Source organism: Eutrema salsugineum, unplaced genomic scaffold (assembly GCF_000478725.1).
Source record: "Eutrema salsugineum unplaced genomic scaffold, Eutsalg1_0 scaffold_10, whole genome shotgun sequence".
NCBI lineage: Eukaryota > Viridiplantae > Streptophyta > Magnoliopsida > Brassicales > Brassicaceae > Eutrema > Eutrema salsugineum.
This window is the reverse complement of record NW_006256908.1, coordinates 6,836,108-6,855,227: the sequence shown is the minus strand read 5'-3', so window position 1 is coordinate 6,855,227 and position 19,120 is coordinate 6,836,108. Positions and strand designations below refer to the sequence as shown.

The window sequence follows — 19,120 nt, the reverse complement described above, 5'->3', positions numbered from 1 at the left end:
ACAATTGTTTTTTATTATGAATGAATTGTTTCTGTTGCTAAATACTGGAGTAAGAGTTATCTCTTTCATCATCGGTGTATTTCTAATTTTTTATTCCCCGGGCTCAAAGATAGTTTATTGCCTCTCGATCTCACCCAAAAGAAATAAAGGAGTATTAATTTTCCAACGTTTCTATTTATTTTTCTTTCTGTTTCTTTACATTTTATTTCTTCATTTTCTCTTATATATCTAAAATCTCCTGTGAATTTTTCGAAAAATTGAATCCAGAATTTACACCATTGATGGAAGTAAATGGACGTATATCTAGCTCCGATACTAAACCCTCATAGCAAAAAAATAAAATAAAAAATCTATACTAAACTGGATACAATCCACGCTCTTTATTTATATTATTATACAAAGTAGTTTACATTATTAATTTATTTAAAAAACACTGGTGATTAAATCACGTACAACAAACACATTTCAAACTGCAACCAGAGACACACATTATTCATTTAATAAGAAAAACAGACTATGATGATTCAATCACAACTTCTTTCAAACCACATGGCAGAGACACACTATTTATTTTTAGGTATTTTACATCAAGTCTCACAAATCTCCTTAATTATGAGATTAAAATATTCCAACACGAACGTTGATGAGAGCATTATGCTGATTCAGTTCATAGAAGTAGAGATCATCAAAGCGGTCGTTGGTCGGGGACTTCCCACCAAACATCAGCATCCCTTTCTTTCCATTGACCGTCGCAGCCGTCGATGCACACCAACCACGCGGTCCTGGCCACGTCTCCTCTCCTCCATCTTCCAGTTTCTTCCACTTCAACGTTTCCGTGTCCAACACGAAACCTAAACCACACAACTTCCCAGGACCAACATGGGCCTGAGGGTCCATCTCGATCTCACCTCCAAATACTATTACATATTTTCCAACAGCAGCAAACGCGAAAACGCTCCTCGGCGAAGGCTTCTCTCCAGTAGTCTCTACTTTAGTCCACTCGTTGCGATCCACATCAAAGCAATGAACATCATCACACTCGTCTCCACTAAACCCGTATAACACCCATAACTTGCCTTGAACCGCTACAAGACCTGCTCCTCCTCTTTCTTTGCAAGAATCACCAGGAGTCGGTAGCTGAACCCACTTCTCATCAGCAACGTTAAACGCGTTTAGCGTCTTGAGCCGCGTGGTTTTACTTACCCCACCGAACAAGTACACGTTCTCTGCATCCGAAGCCATCGAGTGGAAGCTACGAGCCTCGGGTCCTTCCTCGACACCAGTCACAAGCTTCCACTCGTTTTTCACCGTATCGTACGAGTAAAATCCATTGTACTTTCGGGACGCATCACGGCCACCGAAAACGTAGAGCTTGAGTCCAACGGCCACCATGGCGACCCCTAAGAAATTGAGGGTCGGGATGTCTCCGGTGGCCGGAGCGATTGACCAAGTGTGAGTGTTGAGGTCAAAGACGTGAAGGTCTTTGTCGATGGGGACATTGGATGTTAACTCGCCGCCGAATGAGTATAACTTATCTCCGACCACGGCTACGGCGTGTGAACTTCTCGGTCCTGGTCCCTTTCCTCTTTGCTCCACCTGAAAATTGTATAACATTTCGTCACCACAATAAATTTCAACCTAATTCATTATTACCATGTGATATGTGATGTGTGTTCAATATTACACCAAAATGAAAGCCATAGTGATGTATTTGATTATTTTATGAAATTTTCGAAAACAATGATTACTAAGTATTACTTAATTAGCGAAATGCATATCTTAATCAGCAGACCGCCCAAAAAAAAGCAGAACTAATAGTAATCACTAGCCAATTTTAACCTACATATGGCTATATTCTTTTCTTTTTTTTTTTTTGCTAAGAAACTCGTAACCTATATAAATCTTTCTCGTACAAAATTACATATGAATTTGTAAGAAACTAAACTACTGTATTAATAGAATCATTAATTAATTAGTTACCCTGATCCACTCGCCATGCAATGTTGGAGCAATAGCTGCATGCAACGTCGGAGCAATAGCTGCAATATTCATCCTCGCAATATATAGATTTCAAAAATTCTAATTTGTTCTGTGCCTCTCTTCTTCTTTCTACGCTGTTCTATTTATAGGCTAAAAATCTACTTGTCAAAAGATTTTCAATTTCTCTAAGCAACGTAACCTCATTCCCCATTCCCCAAATAGAGATTTCTTTAAGTTGATCCACGAAACAAGAAAAAGATACTTTAACGTATACGTATTACTTAGTAAAACAAATGCAATTACTTTATCAAAAAAAAAAAAAAATTGCAAATAACCCAGCTGGTATAAGTACGGCTGTGAGCCTGTGACTAATACCCAATATCCGTCTTGTATTTGTATCGAAATAAGAGGTATTCATAATTTTTGAATAATGGATATCATAATTCTATTATACGCAAAGATCTCGGATATGTCATTTTTTCAATTATGTATTACTATCCAATTCCTAGATAGTTGTTTTTTTGTGAAAACTTAGAAACTTTATTAATCACTGGAATGTATATATAAAGTACATAGGGAATCTAGGTTAAGTACAATGTTCTGATGGGCCTAATGGGCCGGTATAAGAGTCCATATATGATATGTGTTATAACACTCCCCCTTGGACGAGTGAACCGGGTCAGCTACTCAATCGGGATCTCGATAATGCGTTGGGGAATGTTGCCTCATTAAAACCTTACCAGGAAAACCCAGTGGGACAAAACCATGGTGAAGGAAAAAGAGTACAACACGCATTACTTCCCCTGATTGTAGCATCACTGCAGATCTCTAAGTCTATACATTCCTATCTGTTTGACGAGCTTCCGGTGTGTTGAAGTAGGCAATGATTTGGTGAAGAGGTCAGCTGAATTCTCACTGGATCGGACCTGCTGAACGCTGAGAGTGTCGTCCTTCTGCCAGTCTGAGGTTGAGAAGAACTTCGGTAGAATGTGCTTCGTCCGATCTCCTTTGATATATCCTTCCTTGAGCTGAGCTATGCATGCCGCGTTGTCTTCATACATCACCGTGGGCTGTGTGTCTTCGTCCATACCACAATCTCTGCGGATGTGCTGAGTCATGGAGCGCAGCCAGACGCATTCCCTACTAGCCTCGTGAATGGCTAGGATTTCAGCATGGTTTGATGAAGTGGCAGTGAGTGTCTGCTTCATTGATCTCCAAGAGATGGCTGTTCCTCCATGCGTAAAAACGTAGCCAGTTTGAGACTTGGCAGTGTGCGGATCTGATAGATATCCTGCATCGGCGAAGCCGACTAACCCATCTTTATTTTGGTTAGTATAGAAGAGTCCTAAGTCTTGAGTACCTCGAAGATATCTTAGGAGATGTTTTATACCGTTCCAGTGCCTCTGAGTTGGAGATGAACTATATCGAGCAAGGAGGTTCACGGCGAAACATATGTCTGGTCTAGTGTGACTAGCCAGGTACATTAACGCTCCTACAGCACTGAGGTATGGCTTTTCAGGACCAAGGATTTCTTCATCATCCTTTTTGGGACCAAGAGGGTCATCACTTAAGCTTCTAACTACCATTGGGCTGGTCAATGGGTGAGCTTGGTCCATATTAAATCGCTTGAGTACCTTTTCGATATAAGCCGATTGATGCACAAGGATTCCTCCTTTGATGTACTCAAGTTGTAATCCCAAACAGTACTTTGTTTTGCCTAGGTCTTTCATTTCGAATTCTGCTTTTAAGCAGTCGACTGTTTGGGAGATCTCACCAGATGTTCCGAGGATGTTTAGATCATCCACGTATACTGCTATGATTACAAATCCTTTGTTTGAGTACTTCTTGATGAAGATGCATGGACTGATGGGGTCATTTTTGTAGCCTTCTTTGATGAGGTAATCGCTGAGGCGGTTGTACCACATACGCCCACTTTGTTTCAGTCCATACAAGGATTTGTTCAGCCTGATGCAGTATTGATCTCGAGATGCATTTTTGTCTTTTAGTTCAATGCCATCTGGGAGTCTCATATATATTTCGTTGTCCAGGGGCCCATAGAGATATGCGGTTACAACATCCATTAACCGCAGATCAAGTTTTTCTCTTATGGCCAGACTTATGAGGAATCGGAATGTTGTTGCATCCACCACTGGAGAATAAGTCTCCTCATAATCGATTCCGGGTCTCTGTGAGAATCCTTGTGCTACAAGCCGTGCTTTGTATCGAACGACTTCACCGAGTTCGTTCCTTTTGCGCACAAAGACCCATTTGTGGCCCACTGGCTTGATGTGTGATGGGGTCCGGATGATCGGACCGAACACGTTTCTGAGTTTGAGACTCTTTAACTCCACGTTTATGGCTTCTTTCCATTTTAGCCAATCTGTTCGATGTGTACACTGTGTTATTGACGTGGGTTCTAGATCCTCTTGCGTGAGCGCAACATCAAGTGCTACTTTGTATGCAAAGAGTGCATTTAAGTCGACTTCTTTTCGATTCCATTGTATTCCGGACATATTGTAATTGATGGAGATCTCATTGTTATCTTCTGAACCTGGAGATTCGGCGTCCCGAACTTCCATTGAGGGTTCATTAGATTGAGTCTCAGCCGCGGCTATGTCTGATATTGCAGGAATCCCGGTTTCGGTTATTGCACCTTTCTTTGATTTCCGGGGATTCTTATCTTTGGAACCGAGAGGTCTGCCCCGTTTGAGACGTGGTGCAGACTCTGTAGCAACTTGGGTCTGTCCCGTTGGGACAGCTATTCGTACTGGTGCATTACAAGCTGGGATGTACGATTTGGTTACTTTGGTCGGGTCAGCAAAGGATCTGGCAATTGATTAGCTAGCTTTTGATAATGAATAATCTTTTGGATCTCTGAATCACATTCTAGAGTCCGAGGATCTTGCCAATTTAATGATGTTTGATTCCATGAAAGATCTTTGACCAGCTTGTTTGTCTCACCACCTAAAGAAGGATATACCGATTCATCGAATTGGCAATCCGCATATCTGGCCTTGAAGAGATCTCCAGTGGTTGGCTCGAGATATCTTATGATGGTGGGAGAGTCAAAACCAACATATATTCCCATCCTTCTTTGAGGTCCCATTTTGGTTCGATGTGGTGGAGCAATGGGTACATATACTGAACACCCAAATGTTTTGAGATGGGAGATGTCTGGCTCATGACCCGAGAGTAGTTGGGATGGGGAATATTTGTGTTCACTAGATGGCCGGATGCGTATGAGTTCAGCAGCATGTAATACTGCATGTCCCCATGCTGAGGCCGGGAGCTTTGATCTCATGAGTAATGGTCGGGCTATCCATTGAATGCGTTTAATGAATGATTCAGCCAATCCATTTTGAGTATGGACATGTGCTACAGGATGTTCCACGGTTACCCCCATGGCCATACAGTAGTCATTAAACGCTTGTGAGGTAAATTCACCAGCATTGTCAAGGCGGATAGTCTTTAGTGGGAAGTCAGGGAAATGGGCCCGCAATTTGATGATTTGGGCCAAGAACCTAGCGAAGGCTTGGTTCCGAGAGGACAAGAGACAAACATATGACCAACGGGTCGATGCGTCTATAAGGACCATGAAGTACCGGAATGGTCCGGAAGATGGATGTATAGGTCCACAGATATCGCCCTGGATTCTTTCTAGGAAATGAAGTGTTTGTTTAGAGATTTTAACTGGTGAAGGCCGAGTGATCAATTTGCCTTGAGAACAAGCTGTGCACATGAGGTGTTGAAGATAAGCTCGGTTTTCTTTGAGGGTATGCCCTTGAGAGTTTTGAATTAGTTTACGCATCATATTTGCACCGGGATGACCGAGCCGGTCGTGCCAAATAGTATAATCAGTAAACCGGGCTTTGAGAGTGGTATTAGCTTCAATCATACTGACTTTAGCATAGTAAAGTCCAGTAGAGAGCGCGGGTATGGTTTCGAGGATTTGTTTATGGCCGTCTACGGTTTTAGTGACTAGGAGGGATTCTTTGTTCCCTTGACCTTGGGTTTCTATGTGGAAACCATTCTGTCTTATATCCTTGAAGCTCAGAAGATTTCTCTTCGAACTAGGAGAATATAGAGCATCTGGTATTTCAAGTTGTGTGCCATTTGATAGCAACACATAGGCATGGCCATATCCTTCGATAAGGTTTGAGGGGCCCGCGATGGTGCTAATATTTGCGGTTTGATAGGTTAGGTTTATGAAGTAACTTTTGTTTCTTAAGATAGTGTGGCTGGATCCACTATCTACGACTATGGTTTCCATTTGCTGGTGTGCTTCATTATGAATAGAAGATAGAATTCAGTATTGAGGAATTCAGAAAATGTGATAAATCATAAAGTAAAGCAGTGTCTGAGAATAAAGGCAAATGGAAAAAAAAAAATGAAACAAATCCCAAAATGAAAAAATAAAGAACAAAATCAAATTGTATCAGAGTTTCAGATGATTGAATTAATCGAGGAGATCAGCTGTTTCATAGTCCATGGGGTCGGTCTGCTCGTTTGTGGTGTTCTCATCATCAAGGAGGTCGTCACCTTCCAGGTTAGCAGCATCGACTGGCTGAGTCATATTGGCTTCAGCAGGAGCTTTTCCGTACTTCTGGTATAGATCGCAGTGGATCTTGGGGGTGCGACATTGCTTTGTTGGGTGGTTGAACATCCCACATCTGGTACAAGCAGAGTGATCGGGGTTGGTGTGGCGGGTCGGCTTGGTGATGCCTCGACCACGACCAGGACCATAACTGAGGTTAGGTCGGTTGCCACGACCATGTCCGCGTCCACGTCTTCCACGTCCATGTCCTCGGCCATTACCACGTCCATTACCACGTCCACGGCGGTGATCTGAGGATCTATCGGGTTGAACATGGTAGAACTCTTGACGAGAAGCTGGGACAGGAGCCGATCCCGGGGGCCTCATAGCGCTGTTCCTCATAAGCAGCTGGTTATTCTTCTCAGCGAGGAGAAGACAGGACAACAAGTCTTCGTACAATGTGTGTTTCATTGCACGGTATTGTTGTTGGAGCACAACATTCTCTGTGCTGAATGTGGATAATGTTTTCTCGAGGAGATCATTATCTGTCACATCCTTGCCACAGAGTTTCCGGATGGCAACAATACGAAAGAGTTCGTTGTTGTAATCATCTACGGATTTGTAGTCCTGGAACCGAAGGTTCTTCCAATCGAAATCTGCCTGAGGCAACTGGACCATTTTCTGATGGTCATATCGCTTTTTCAGCGCTTGCCACAATTCAAGTGGATTCTCAAGAGTGAGATATTGCTGCTTAAGGCTCGGGGCCAGATGATGGCGTATGTGACATATCGCCTGAGACTGTCCCTTACGGGATGCGGTGTTACCGTCGGTAATACACGCATCGAGTTCTTTCGATGCAAGGAACAAGCGCATGTCTAGGGCCCACTCGAGGTAGTTATCCCCGGAGACGTGAAGGGCCTCGAATTCACATTTCTGAATGTTTGACATCTGAAACATGAGATTGATTTTGTTAGGGATTGTTTTGAGAAAATTTTGGATGCTGATGATGAAACTTTCTATTTTGAGAATATTTCTATTTTAGGAAAGTTTCTAAATTTGGAAAGTTTCTAATTTGGGTAATTTTCTAAATGAGGAAAGTTTCTATGTCGGGAAAATTTCTATATGAGGAAAGTTTTTATATGAGGAAACTTTCTATTAGAGGGAACTTTCTCGGAAATAGTAAATTTTAAAGGGTATGGTTTTAGTTACCCCGAACATGATGTCGGTTTAATAGCTGTGATTTAATCGGTTAAAGCCGAATATAATTTCGGTTAATGAGAACCAGGTTTAGCCGGTTTTAGGCGGTTTAGGAGGAACCCTAGGGAAGCCGAATATGATTAGGGTTTTATCTAGGGTTTTAACGGTTTGGAAAACATATTTTGGATGTGATTTCGAGATCTATAGGATCTGTGGTCGATGGTTTTAATAATTTCACAAGGACAACAAAGAAATCACGTGAAAAGGACTAGGGTTTAAGCATTATGACTTACGATTTTGAAGATTACAAAATCGTGAATCAAGCTTAGGATTTAGGGTTGATTTTCTTAGTTTATTCAATCAAGTGTTTCAAGCAAGAGAATCAACAATCAAATAAGCTGCAACAAGCTTATTAAACATGAAGAAAATCGAATAGGTTTATGCCATAAACATGGCCAAAAACGGTTGTTAGGTTTTTTGTAGATTAGGGTTTTATAAAACGAGTTTAAAACCTTTGAACATGCATAAACTTGTAATTTAAACAATCAATCAACAAGTTATCAATCAATCATCAGAGTATCAAACACTTTCAATCAATTAGAGATCGATTTTTTTTTTTTTTTTTTATAGGGTTTTGAAGTGTTTAAACAACAGGTTCTATGGCTCTCAGTTTTAGAAGATACCTTTTCCATCTTTGGATTTCTGACAGGCTAATGAAACTGGGAGCTAATAAACCTCAGTTAGCCGCTACAAATTCCAAGGATTGATCACCAAAACTGGAGAAGCTGCTGGTTGAAGAAGGAAAAACTCGGATCTGGTTTTTTTTTTTTTTTTTTTCGGTTGATCGTCGTGTACTGTAAGTGTGCGTGAGGGCGCGTCCGACGTTGGATCGACAAACGGTTTTCATCAGTAGATTCGTCTCGTCGAGGGCTTCGATTTGATATGTAGATCGTCTTCTGGTTCCTCACGGTTTGGAAGATATGCGTCTTTTAAGTTTCGACTTGCTTTTAGGGTTTTGGTGGTGGCCGGATTTATTAGGGTTTTTCGCTCAGAGAGTCTTATCGTGCTGATAACGTGTTGTGAAAACTTAGAAACTTTATTAATCACTGGAATGTATATATAGAGTACATAGGGAATCTAGGTTAAGTACAATGCCCTGATGGGCCTAATGGGCCGGTATAAGAGTCCATATATGATATGTGTTATAACATTTTTCATAATCTTTCCCATTAAAATTATCTGGACTCAGTTTGTGATATTTCGATTTAAAAAATAACTCTCCATTCCAAAGAAAATCTGAATCCGGGGTACAAGAGAACCAACTTTTTTTACTATTACTAAACCACCATATTTTTTAGTATTAATTACTTATATATTAGTGAATTTTCCCGCGCCTTGCATAGACTAATATAATTGTCAATTTGATTGTTTAAAAATCTAGTATTTGGATTCATTTGTTTTGTTTGTTAAATTTCCTTACGTTTTAATGTTTTATTAAATTTTCTGTTTTATTAAATTTGAAAAACCGTTGTTGACAACTACAAAAGTAGAAGGATATGTACATGATTTATATAAGGTTATATAGTCTATGTTAATACTTGTTTAGAAAAATATTAGTATATGTTTCCTGATGACTCCATGAGTTTTTAGTTAGAATGAAGAAGAAGGAAGAGGTTAGACAATTTTAAAAATTGTGAGAGAATTAAAAAAAATAGTTTATATTTATACTAAATCATAAGAAATCGGAAACCCTATAAACATTAGCAATATTTCATTATTTAGAGATGATTTTTTTTAAAATGATATTCCATTAGTTTATATATATATTAACTTTTTTGTCAGATTTTTTGTTAAATTTCGGTTTTTTTTCGAAACGACATTCCATTACTTTTTATATAGATTCCATTTTTCGTTTATTTTAATATTTTTATTATATTGTTTCTAAATTTTGGAAACATAAAAAATGGTAATTACTAAGTGATATAGATTCTATTTTTGTGGTTTAAAAAAAAAGGTTTTTGTGTGTTTTTTTAATATATTTTTGTTAACTTTTTTGTAAATTTTGGTTTTATAAAATTTTAAAAACGGTTTGATTGACAACTAAACCATAAGAAATCGATGTCTAAATTTTAGTTAACATTTTAGTTAGATTTTTTTTTTGTTTATTTCGAAGACATTAGAAATGGTAAATTTCTAATTTGTTTTTTATAAAAAAGTTTCTGGATTTTTGTTCCTAAATTTAGGTTTAATCTAATTTTAAAAACGATTTGATTGAGTACGAAATTAAATATTTAACCATAATAATTTAGACCAGTTTATTTTGAGTTTTTTTTACACATCATGAGATAAGAACCAATTAAAAATGACACGTAATTGGAAAATATGGCTAAACAGTATTTTTACGGCCGAAACTCATTCTGGAGCTGACACGTAAGCAAGATGCTGTGAACGCGATACGTAAGCAAATCACTACACAAATAAGTATATAGATTACACTATGTCGTACATAAAAAATCTGAAGTGCAAAAAAATAAATCTATATATTATATTATATCGTGCATAAAAATCTGACCTGAAAAAACGTAACATATATCCATATTATAATTCATCTTTTCTTATAGTTTGAAATCAACTTTTAATTAATATGTTCTTGACTTTTTACCTTCTTTAGTTTAACTATGATTTTGAACTTTACATATTTAAATTTTAAATATTTAAAATAAAAATAGTAATTATGCAAGTATCTAATGTTTATATATTGATTCAAGAGTAATTAATTTTATTTGGATTCAAGTAATGAATCGAGTGGCCGGACACCCCTTACTTTTTTTATAAAAGATACCAATATGTTATATATTTATCCAGTGTCTATGAATCGAGTAGAAGTACCGAAATTTTATTATACTACCGTAACGACAAATCGGATGTCGAGTATCCAAAAACCAGGATTTGAATCTTGAATCTGTTAAAATTTCGATGGAGAGATGTATAAGCTCAATTATAATTTGGCCTAAAACTCGTAGCTCAATTAACAAAAATTATAAGTACATGCCCATTCTAACTCTATTAGTACGAATGCCTACTTAGAATTCGACTAATCTTTATATTATAATTTAAGTAGATATTTACATAAATAAATTTTTATTTGTAAACTATTATAGAATATTTTATATAAATGAACATTTAATTATAAGATATTACATAAATAAAATTTTATTTATATAATATTACATAGATAAATTTTACAAATATAGAAAGCTCAATTAAATACTCTTTCATAAGAGATACTTATATATAGAGCTTACAGATTTGTTTTGAATATATATGGATATAAATCAAAAATATATTTAGTTTTTTATTTATTAAAATATTAAAATATATTCTATTATTTTAAATAATAATCAATCTATATATATAAAAAAATCTATTTAAATTTTTGCAATATTTTATTTATATTTTCATAATTAATTAGTATCATTTTCAGATATTAATTCATTACTTTTACGGATTGGTCGAAAATTTTTTTTAGTAAATTGTAAAATAGATTAAGTAGACGGATTTATCCACTTTCACAATCGTATATATAATCATTATTAACACATATTATAGAATTCACTAACTAAAAATGATAGTTTGATCTCAAATATAATATTCACAATTGAATTCTTATTTTTAATATATATATATATATATATATTCTAATCCATGTTAATATGCGTATAAGTATATATACTTTAACATTATATCACTATTAAATTTAAAAATTATTAATAATTAAACCGCATAATAAAACTAGCTCAAAGTCTTATTCGATGATTTATTTACAAGTAAATATTGGTTGTGTAATATTTATACATGTATTGTTATTTAATTACTACTAATTTTATTTATTTATATTTTATGTTAAAATATTTTTGTCATTAATTTTAATTTAACTAAAAAGATTTGAAAAAATATTATTCTGCACAATGTGCGGGTTAAATCCTCCTAGTTGACATATTATTTTCAGTTATAAACGTTATTGAGCAGCTTACATGATGGTGTAGCGAGAAAGAATATGTGTTTGTTAGACATATACAGTAAAACTTCTATAAATTAATAATGTTAGAACCATAATATTTTATTAATTTATCGTGATATTAATTTATCTATAAATTAATAATTATTAATTTATAGAAAAAATTGCTTTCCACATATAATTTTTTAAAAATTTTATTTAGAATAATGTTATATTTTAAAATTTGAACAAATCTCATAATATAAATTATGATTCAAAACCATAACTATCACAATAAAATAGTTTTTCACCATATTGGATTTCCATATAAAAATATATATGTTCATAAGTTTAAAATTTATAAAAAAAGCTATGGCTACTATCAGTATTATTGATGATAAAATTGAAGATAACACTACAATACATTTAAAAATATTTACATGTAAGAAAATCAATTATCACATCAAAAAATCATCACAAATTTTAAATATATATAGTAAAACAGCAATAAAAACTACTGATATAATAATTAGAGAGATGAGAACCAATGAGATTTCAAGTTTAACTAAAAACAAATACATTAGTCATACTTTAAAATATTAAATTTACATATATTTGCATAAATTTATATAATTATTAATTTATGTTTCTGTTGGGATCATATATTTACATAAGGATTTCAAAAAAAAATTATTATCTTATTATTTTATCGAATTTGATGAATTTTTACATTGGTCCGACTTGGGACCAGCAATATTTATTAATTTATAGTGATTATTAATTTATCGAGTATTAATTTATAGAGGTTCAACTGTATATCGATTAGTGAGGTTAATGGATGTCTTGACGTTTTTTTTTTATTGTTTATATAATTGACACACGCATACTAGCGAATTGAACTTTAAATATGTCATAGTACAATCTAATAGATTAACAAATTAATCTAACAGATTTTTATAAGCACATAAAACAATATTATATAAATCATAAATCAATATGTTATTCTAATTAAATCATTAATTGTATCATAATATGACTAATTAATAAACACAACAAAACACTGAAATAGTCTATGAAATAAAGTCACTTTTCGTCCGAAAAAAGAAGGGTCACGAAATATATGTAACCCTATTTCTCCCATACATCCCGTGAATAGCCGCTGATCAGTCATGGATCCGCTGTGTTATATATATACGTAGTTCTTGTATTATGTCCTTTTCACCCTGGTTACACTGTTTGGGTGTCCTTGACATTTTAAAGCCGTTGGATCTGCAATCTATATTCTATAGGTCGTGACTCGTGACTTGTGACCCGTGAGGTAAATAGACGTCAGACTCAGGGAGCGTGGAAACTGGACAATAATAAAACCTGGTTTTTAGTCGTGACTCGTGACAGTATTTTTCGTAGAATATCTCATCCGCATATATCAATCGACGTTACATACGACGTTATATACATATACATATATTGGAGACGTAAAGTTCCTCCGAGAAAGGCATCTTTTCTTTTTAGGTGGTCTAGGTCGATCCCAACACAAACAGTGCGAATCTCGGTTGTTGTCGTGTAAGTTTGTGAAAAATAAAACCAACAGGGTCATTGGCAATTGCAAAGCAATACGTTTTGCGATGAATATTTTGGCATTCATGGAATAAATGATAGTCAATTATGAAATAGCATAATATTAATCATCAGTTACGTTACGGCAAATAAAAATAACATATTTAGTAACTTGTGAACGAATACGGCTTTCCTATAGTCAGAAGAGAACATAGTGTAAATCAATAATGTGAAGGAATATATACTTGTCACGGTGGAGATGAAGAATTTTGAATGAAACCGAACCAAGAGATATACATGTTCTTGAGAATGTGATGTTATTTAACGATTTGAGGAGGGAGATCGGTCTAAACAGCTTGCTTCTAAATAATTATTGGACTCCACGTATTATAAATGTGGCCCAGGTCTGGAGATATAATTTCATGGCATCAAATGTGGCGCAGGTCTGGAGATTAATTTGTTGGTTTAGTCTGTCTAATCTCTCAAAACTTAAATGTCGACTTGCTAATAGTGACGAAATAGAGACAAAGAGATTATCAAAGGGGACCAAACCTTAAACATGCATTGTCCCTCTCTCTATTCAACTTAACTGCAAAACACATACATTATTGCTTTGATGTCAATCTACGACGAGCTACGTGTTTCTATGTAAACCTGAGAAGTTTTCATTTATTCTCAATATTTGAGTATATATATTCAATGATTAAGTTTTACTATTGTATATTTGTACATGATTCATGGAATGTGAGTACTCACACTCTCACACAAACTCAATTAACACAGAGTCAGACTTGTGAGTTATGATAGTTATGGATTAATTCACATACATATGTGTGCAACTCTATTTCACTTTACCAATCTTTTGTCCAAATAATAAAAAACGGTTCGTTATAGTAAAGCAAAATTAGCTACCAAAGTGAATGAAGTGACCAACAACAATGATGTGACGCCCTGACTATCATCGTCCATGGATCTCTCCACTCATTCTCTCGGCCCAGCCTGTTGGTTTCACCCTCCTCCAAAATATGCTATTCCGGAAGGCTCATAAATACTATTTACCATTCATGCTAATCGGCTAATCGTTATGCAAATTTTCTCCGTGTTTTGTACTCATTTATACGTAATTTTTAGTAGATCACTCATCCTTGATTGTGTGGGGTTTATTCTCCTGGATAATTTAATTTATTCATCTCCTCCACTCCTTTTTTTCCTCGCGGGTTAGGAAAAACAGAAGTGTTGATTGATTCACTAAATAGTAGTCAATTTCATTGTTCTTCCAAAATGCAACGTATGTATCAGGTTTCGTATCATCGACCCCCAACCCAACTATATTAAGGCCCTAAAGCCCAATAATATGAGTTCTATTTCTGTTATAAAGCCCATCCACAACTATATTTTTAAAAACTTTTGGTGTAGAGATTTTGGTGTGTGTGTTGTTCAAATGAATCCCATCCACATAAACACAGAAAAGCCAAAGCACGACTCTGTTTACTCATTATCTTACTCTGATCAATGGCTCCAATCATACCACTTCACCGTACACCCCTTCAATCTCCTCCAGTCCTCACGAAAACATGCTATTAAACATCTCTTCCTCTCCAATTTCTCACCGGAATCCTTACTTCCTCTCCAATCTCAACAATCCCACATCATATTTCCCTCGGCGATCCAAAACCCATCTCTCAAAATCTTATCTTTTTCCCAGTCTCCCTACTTTATCGAACCAGAGCCTCAAGAACAAGGTTTCGTTCGGAAACAAGAGGTTCCCAGATGGAGAACGGATCGATTTCAGGTCGAGAGCTCTCCCCGGGATTGATTTAGGAAGCTTCGAATCAGTTCTAGAAGCTACTGCTGTTCTCACCGCGATCATCGTCGTCCACGAATCGGGTCATTTCCTCGCTGCTTCTCTTCAAGGGATCCATGTGAGTAAATTCGCAATTGGGTTTGGTCCGATTCTTGCTAAGTTCGATTTCAACAACGTCGAGTACTCGCTTAGGGCTTTTCCTCTAGGTGGCTTCGTTGGTTTCCCTGATAACGATCCCGATAGTGAGATCCCAATAGACGATGAGAATCTCCTTAAGAACAGACCGACTCTAGATAGATCGATTGTAGTTTCAGCTGGAATCATCGCCAATGTGATCTTCGCTTACGCTATAATCTTTGTCCAAGTGTTATCCGTTGGTTTGCCTGTACAAGAAGCGTTTCCTGGTGTTCTTGTTCCCGAAGTTAAAACCTTTTCTGCTGCTTACCGTGATGGGTTGCTTTCCGGCGACGTTATCCTCTCAGTGGACGGCACTGAACTCTCTAAAACCGGCCCTGACGCTGTCTCTAAGGTCGTTGACATTGTCAAAAGAAACCCAAAGAGTAATGTCTTGTTTAGAATCGAGAGAGGGAACAAAGATCTCGATATTCAGGTCACACCGGATAAGAACTTTGATGGGACGGGGAAGATCGGTGTTCAGCTATCTCCAAATGTTAGATTCACTAAGGTGAAGCCGAGGAACATCCCTGAAGCATTTAGGTTTGCAGGGAAGGAGTTTATGGGGCTATCGACTAATGTATTGGACGGTCTTAAACAAACGTTCTTCAACTTCTCTCAGACAGCAAGTAAAGTAGCAGGTCCTGTGGCAATCATTGCAGTGGGAGCAGAAGTGGCGAGATCGAACATCGACGGTCTTTACCAGTTCGCTGCGTTGCTGAATATCAACCTTGCGGTGATCAATCTCTTGCCATTACCGGCTCTTGACGGTGGGACATTGGCTTTGATATTATTGGAAGCGGTTAGAGGAGGGAGGAAGCTTCCTGTAGAGGTGGAACAAGGGATTATGTCTTCAGGTATCATGCTTGTGATATTCCTTGGATTGTTTCTCATTGTCAAGGATACACTTAGCCTTGATTTCATCAAGGAAATGTTGTAGTTATCTCTTTTGCTGAAAGAAAAGTGTTTTGATTTAAGGAAGAGAGAAACTTTAGTGTGAAGATGTCGAGAGTTTTAGATACAAAAAAACAAAAATTGGTTCCAAATACAAATACATGGTGATGAATTGATGGTACATATCCATGTAATATCTCTCTACTCTGTTATCCACTATAAAAGATGTTTTGTTTTTGTTTTTGTAAAGAAAATCATCGAAATTGTTGTGGTCTTACCGGGTTTTCAGTGTGAGCTCGATAAAGTGTTACCGAGTATAAACTGATTACGGATTGGTCTTGAACTCGTTAAGATGATACCTGGTTTGCATCTCAAAGTTACCTTTAGATAGATGTATTGGTGGATTAATAACGTTAGTTAGTAAGCATTTTGTACAAGGGGAGATGCTACGTTAAATACTTATCTATAATCCAACTATAGTGTCATTTACAGTTTATAGTAAGGCAGCTAATTCTTTTAAGCTCGTGTTCCCTTCTGTCTCTCGAACTCCATCTCCCTTCTGCATTTGAGCATTGCTCTTGATCTTGAGACTTGAGAGTTTGCTAGGGAGTTTTAAATTCAGATTTTTTTTTTCTGAAACAAAAGAGAATAAGTCCCATAGGGAACTCCATCTCCCTTCTGCATATATTTTTTCAATTCAAAACCTTTTTAAATAGAGGCCCAAAATTTTGCTTCATCTTTAGTATCTTAGGACCGACTCACGTGAAGGGGACAACGACGTTTTGACCAGTAGATCTAATTAACCACGTAAAATCAGCAAGCAACGTCTTCTAAATTTGTACAAACGCTAGAGCTTTTAGATTTTGAAATAATGAAAACACAATGACGAAAATATATAGAGTACTTTTGCGTCAAATATAGTAATATGGTCAAATGAACGTAGATACATATGGAAAGTAATATTAAAGGTACGCTCTCTCAAACTAATGTGAATGATCCAATGAATGAGGGAACTGGATGACAAGTTACAACAATATGTACTGTATTTTTAAAAATGTATATTTTTGAACAAAGAAAAAAATCCATATTATTTTAAATATAATATTCAAAATAGTTAATAGGTCAAATCTTGAAACTATTACTAGTTCCCCGTCCTGTTTTTTCTTATTTTAATCAAGTCTACTGACACAGTTCGTAATTGAGTTACATCTAATTAACCACACTCTGAGTTTTTACTGGTGTGTATCAAGTCTTCCCCAAATAGAAACTTTAGTTAGTGATAGTTCAACTGGTATAGGAAAGAACAAAACATCAACTAAAGTCCAATTTATTTCTCAAAAAAAAAAAACAAAAAACAAAATTCCAATTTAAGTTTTACAGGTCTAAATCATAACCCTCTGCTGGTTAAGGTCTTTTGTTCCTCTGTAAAAAACTTTGGTTTTCATAGGTTCCCTCTCTCACTCCTTCTTCATCCTCCTTATTTATTAAGTAGCTTTTATTTTGAGATGAATGGTTTCATCTCATTCCCTTGTTGTAAGCCTTATTATTAATTCAAGCAAGCCCTTTAATAAAAAAAGTCTAAATCATAACATGTCCTACAAAATCAATGTAATAGGTTTGAACTTCTCTATTATAAATATTATTTATTACATATATTTTTAACAGTTTCTATTTTAAATGTAAAGGATTTGCCATCACATTCAAATTATATCAAAAAAATATGTAGTCAACCCTATATAATGTTATTAGACATTATTTTAAAAATATTTTCACCAATAAATTTATTTAACATTAAAATCATTTTCAAATAAAAAACAGTTTAAGTGCATTTAGCATTATTTTTTTAAAAAGAAACTTAAAAAGAGTTTTTTGATGTAAAAATATTTTGTTTTCATCACTATGTGTAACATTCAAATTATTTTCAAATATAAATCAGTTTATGTTCATTCGCAACTTTTAAATTTGTTTTTTTTTAATTTATATATCGTTCTCTCAATGTTCTGAGACTTTATCATTTGATTACAGATTTTTAACTTCATATAAATATTTCAATCACAATTTCAATCTTCAAATTATTTAAAAATAGACCAACACTGCATTGCATGTAAAATTATTTAAAATTTCTTTTTCTAAAAATTTATAGGCGGATTTTTCAATGTAGCCAAACAAAATTTGCCAAGCAATAGTGTTTCAAAACTAAATTATTTTTAAAAAAGAAATTTTTTTTCCATTCAACCATTTTTAGATATATTTCAAAAAATTTTGACAGATATTTTGATATTGCCATACAATTTTAACCTAAATATTTTTTTTATCAACTACAGCGTGTAACATTTAGATCATTTTTTTTTTGGTCAAGAACATTTAGATCATTTCTTTTTTTTTTATGGTCAAGAACATTTAGATCATTTCTTTTTTTTTGGTCAAGAATATTTAGATCATTTCTTTTTTTTTTGGTCAAGAACATTTAGATAATTTCTAATTTATAAAAATTTAAATGCATTCAACGCTAATAAAAATAAAGTAGTCAGACGCGTTGAACGTGTGAATTACTTACGAATACGACAAAAATAGAAAATTAAATAAAATTACCTTAATTACCTCTTAATAGCTGGCAAACAAATCCTTGAACCGGAATGTTTTAATACAATTTGACACGTTGCCGGCATATTTGCTCTAAAAAAGAATTGTGTAACATTTAGATAATATATAAATCATAAACAGTTAAATGCATTCACCGGTAATTATATTTTCTTTTTAAAAAAGTTTACGAATCTTTGAGTTTTAATGAGTAAAATTATAGTAATTATCTCTTAATAGCTGGCAAATATTACCTTTTAACAGAGTTTTAATAAAAAAAAATTATGAATCTTTGAAAAGGAGTATTTTAATAGAATTTGACATTTTAGAGTATTTTAAGTTACATATGTACGATAAAATAAATAAATAAAATTATCCTAATTATCTCTTAATAGCTGGTAAA

At 35.1% G+C, this 19,120-nt stretch overlaps 2 protein-coding genes across 2 annotated transcripts; one reads left to right on the top strand and one right to left on the bottom strand.

Annotated features, from left to right (window-relative positions):
* Nucleotides 1-361: 361 nt before the first annotated feature.
* Nucleotides 362-2,098, bottom strand: LOC18027458 (nitrile-specifier protein 2). The gene is made up of 2 exons (XM_006410318.2): nucleotides 1,981-2,098; nucleotides 362-1,596 (listed from the first exon to the last, which is right to left on the bottom strand). Exons 1-2 carry the CDS (start codon nucleotides 2,050-2,052, stop codon nucleotides 619-621), a joined length of 1,050 nt encoding a protein of 349 aa, XP_006410381.1. The 5' UTR covers nucleotides 2,053-2,098; the 3' UTR covers nucleotides 362-618.
* A 12,650-nt stretch (nucleotides 2,099-14,748) lies between these two features.
* On the top strand, nucleotides 14,749-16,375 carry LOC18027457 (membrane metalloprotease ARASP, chloroplastic). Its single transcript, XM_006410317.2, has one exon. The coding sequence runs from the start codon at nucleotides 14,840-14,842 to the stop codon at nucleotides 16,181-16,183; it is 1,344 nt and encodes a 447-aa protein (XP_006410380.1). The 5' UTR covers nucleotides 14,749-14,839; the 3' UTR covers nucleotides 16,184-16,375.
* The last annotated feature ends 2,745 nt before the right edge of the window (nucleotides 16,376-19,120 follow it).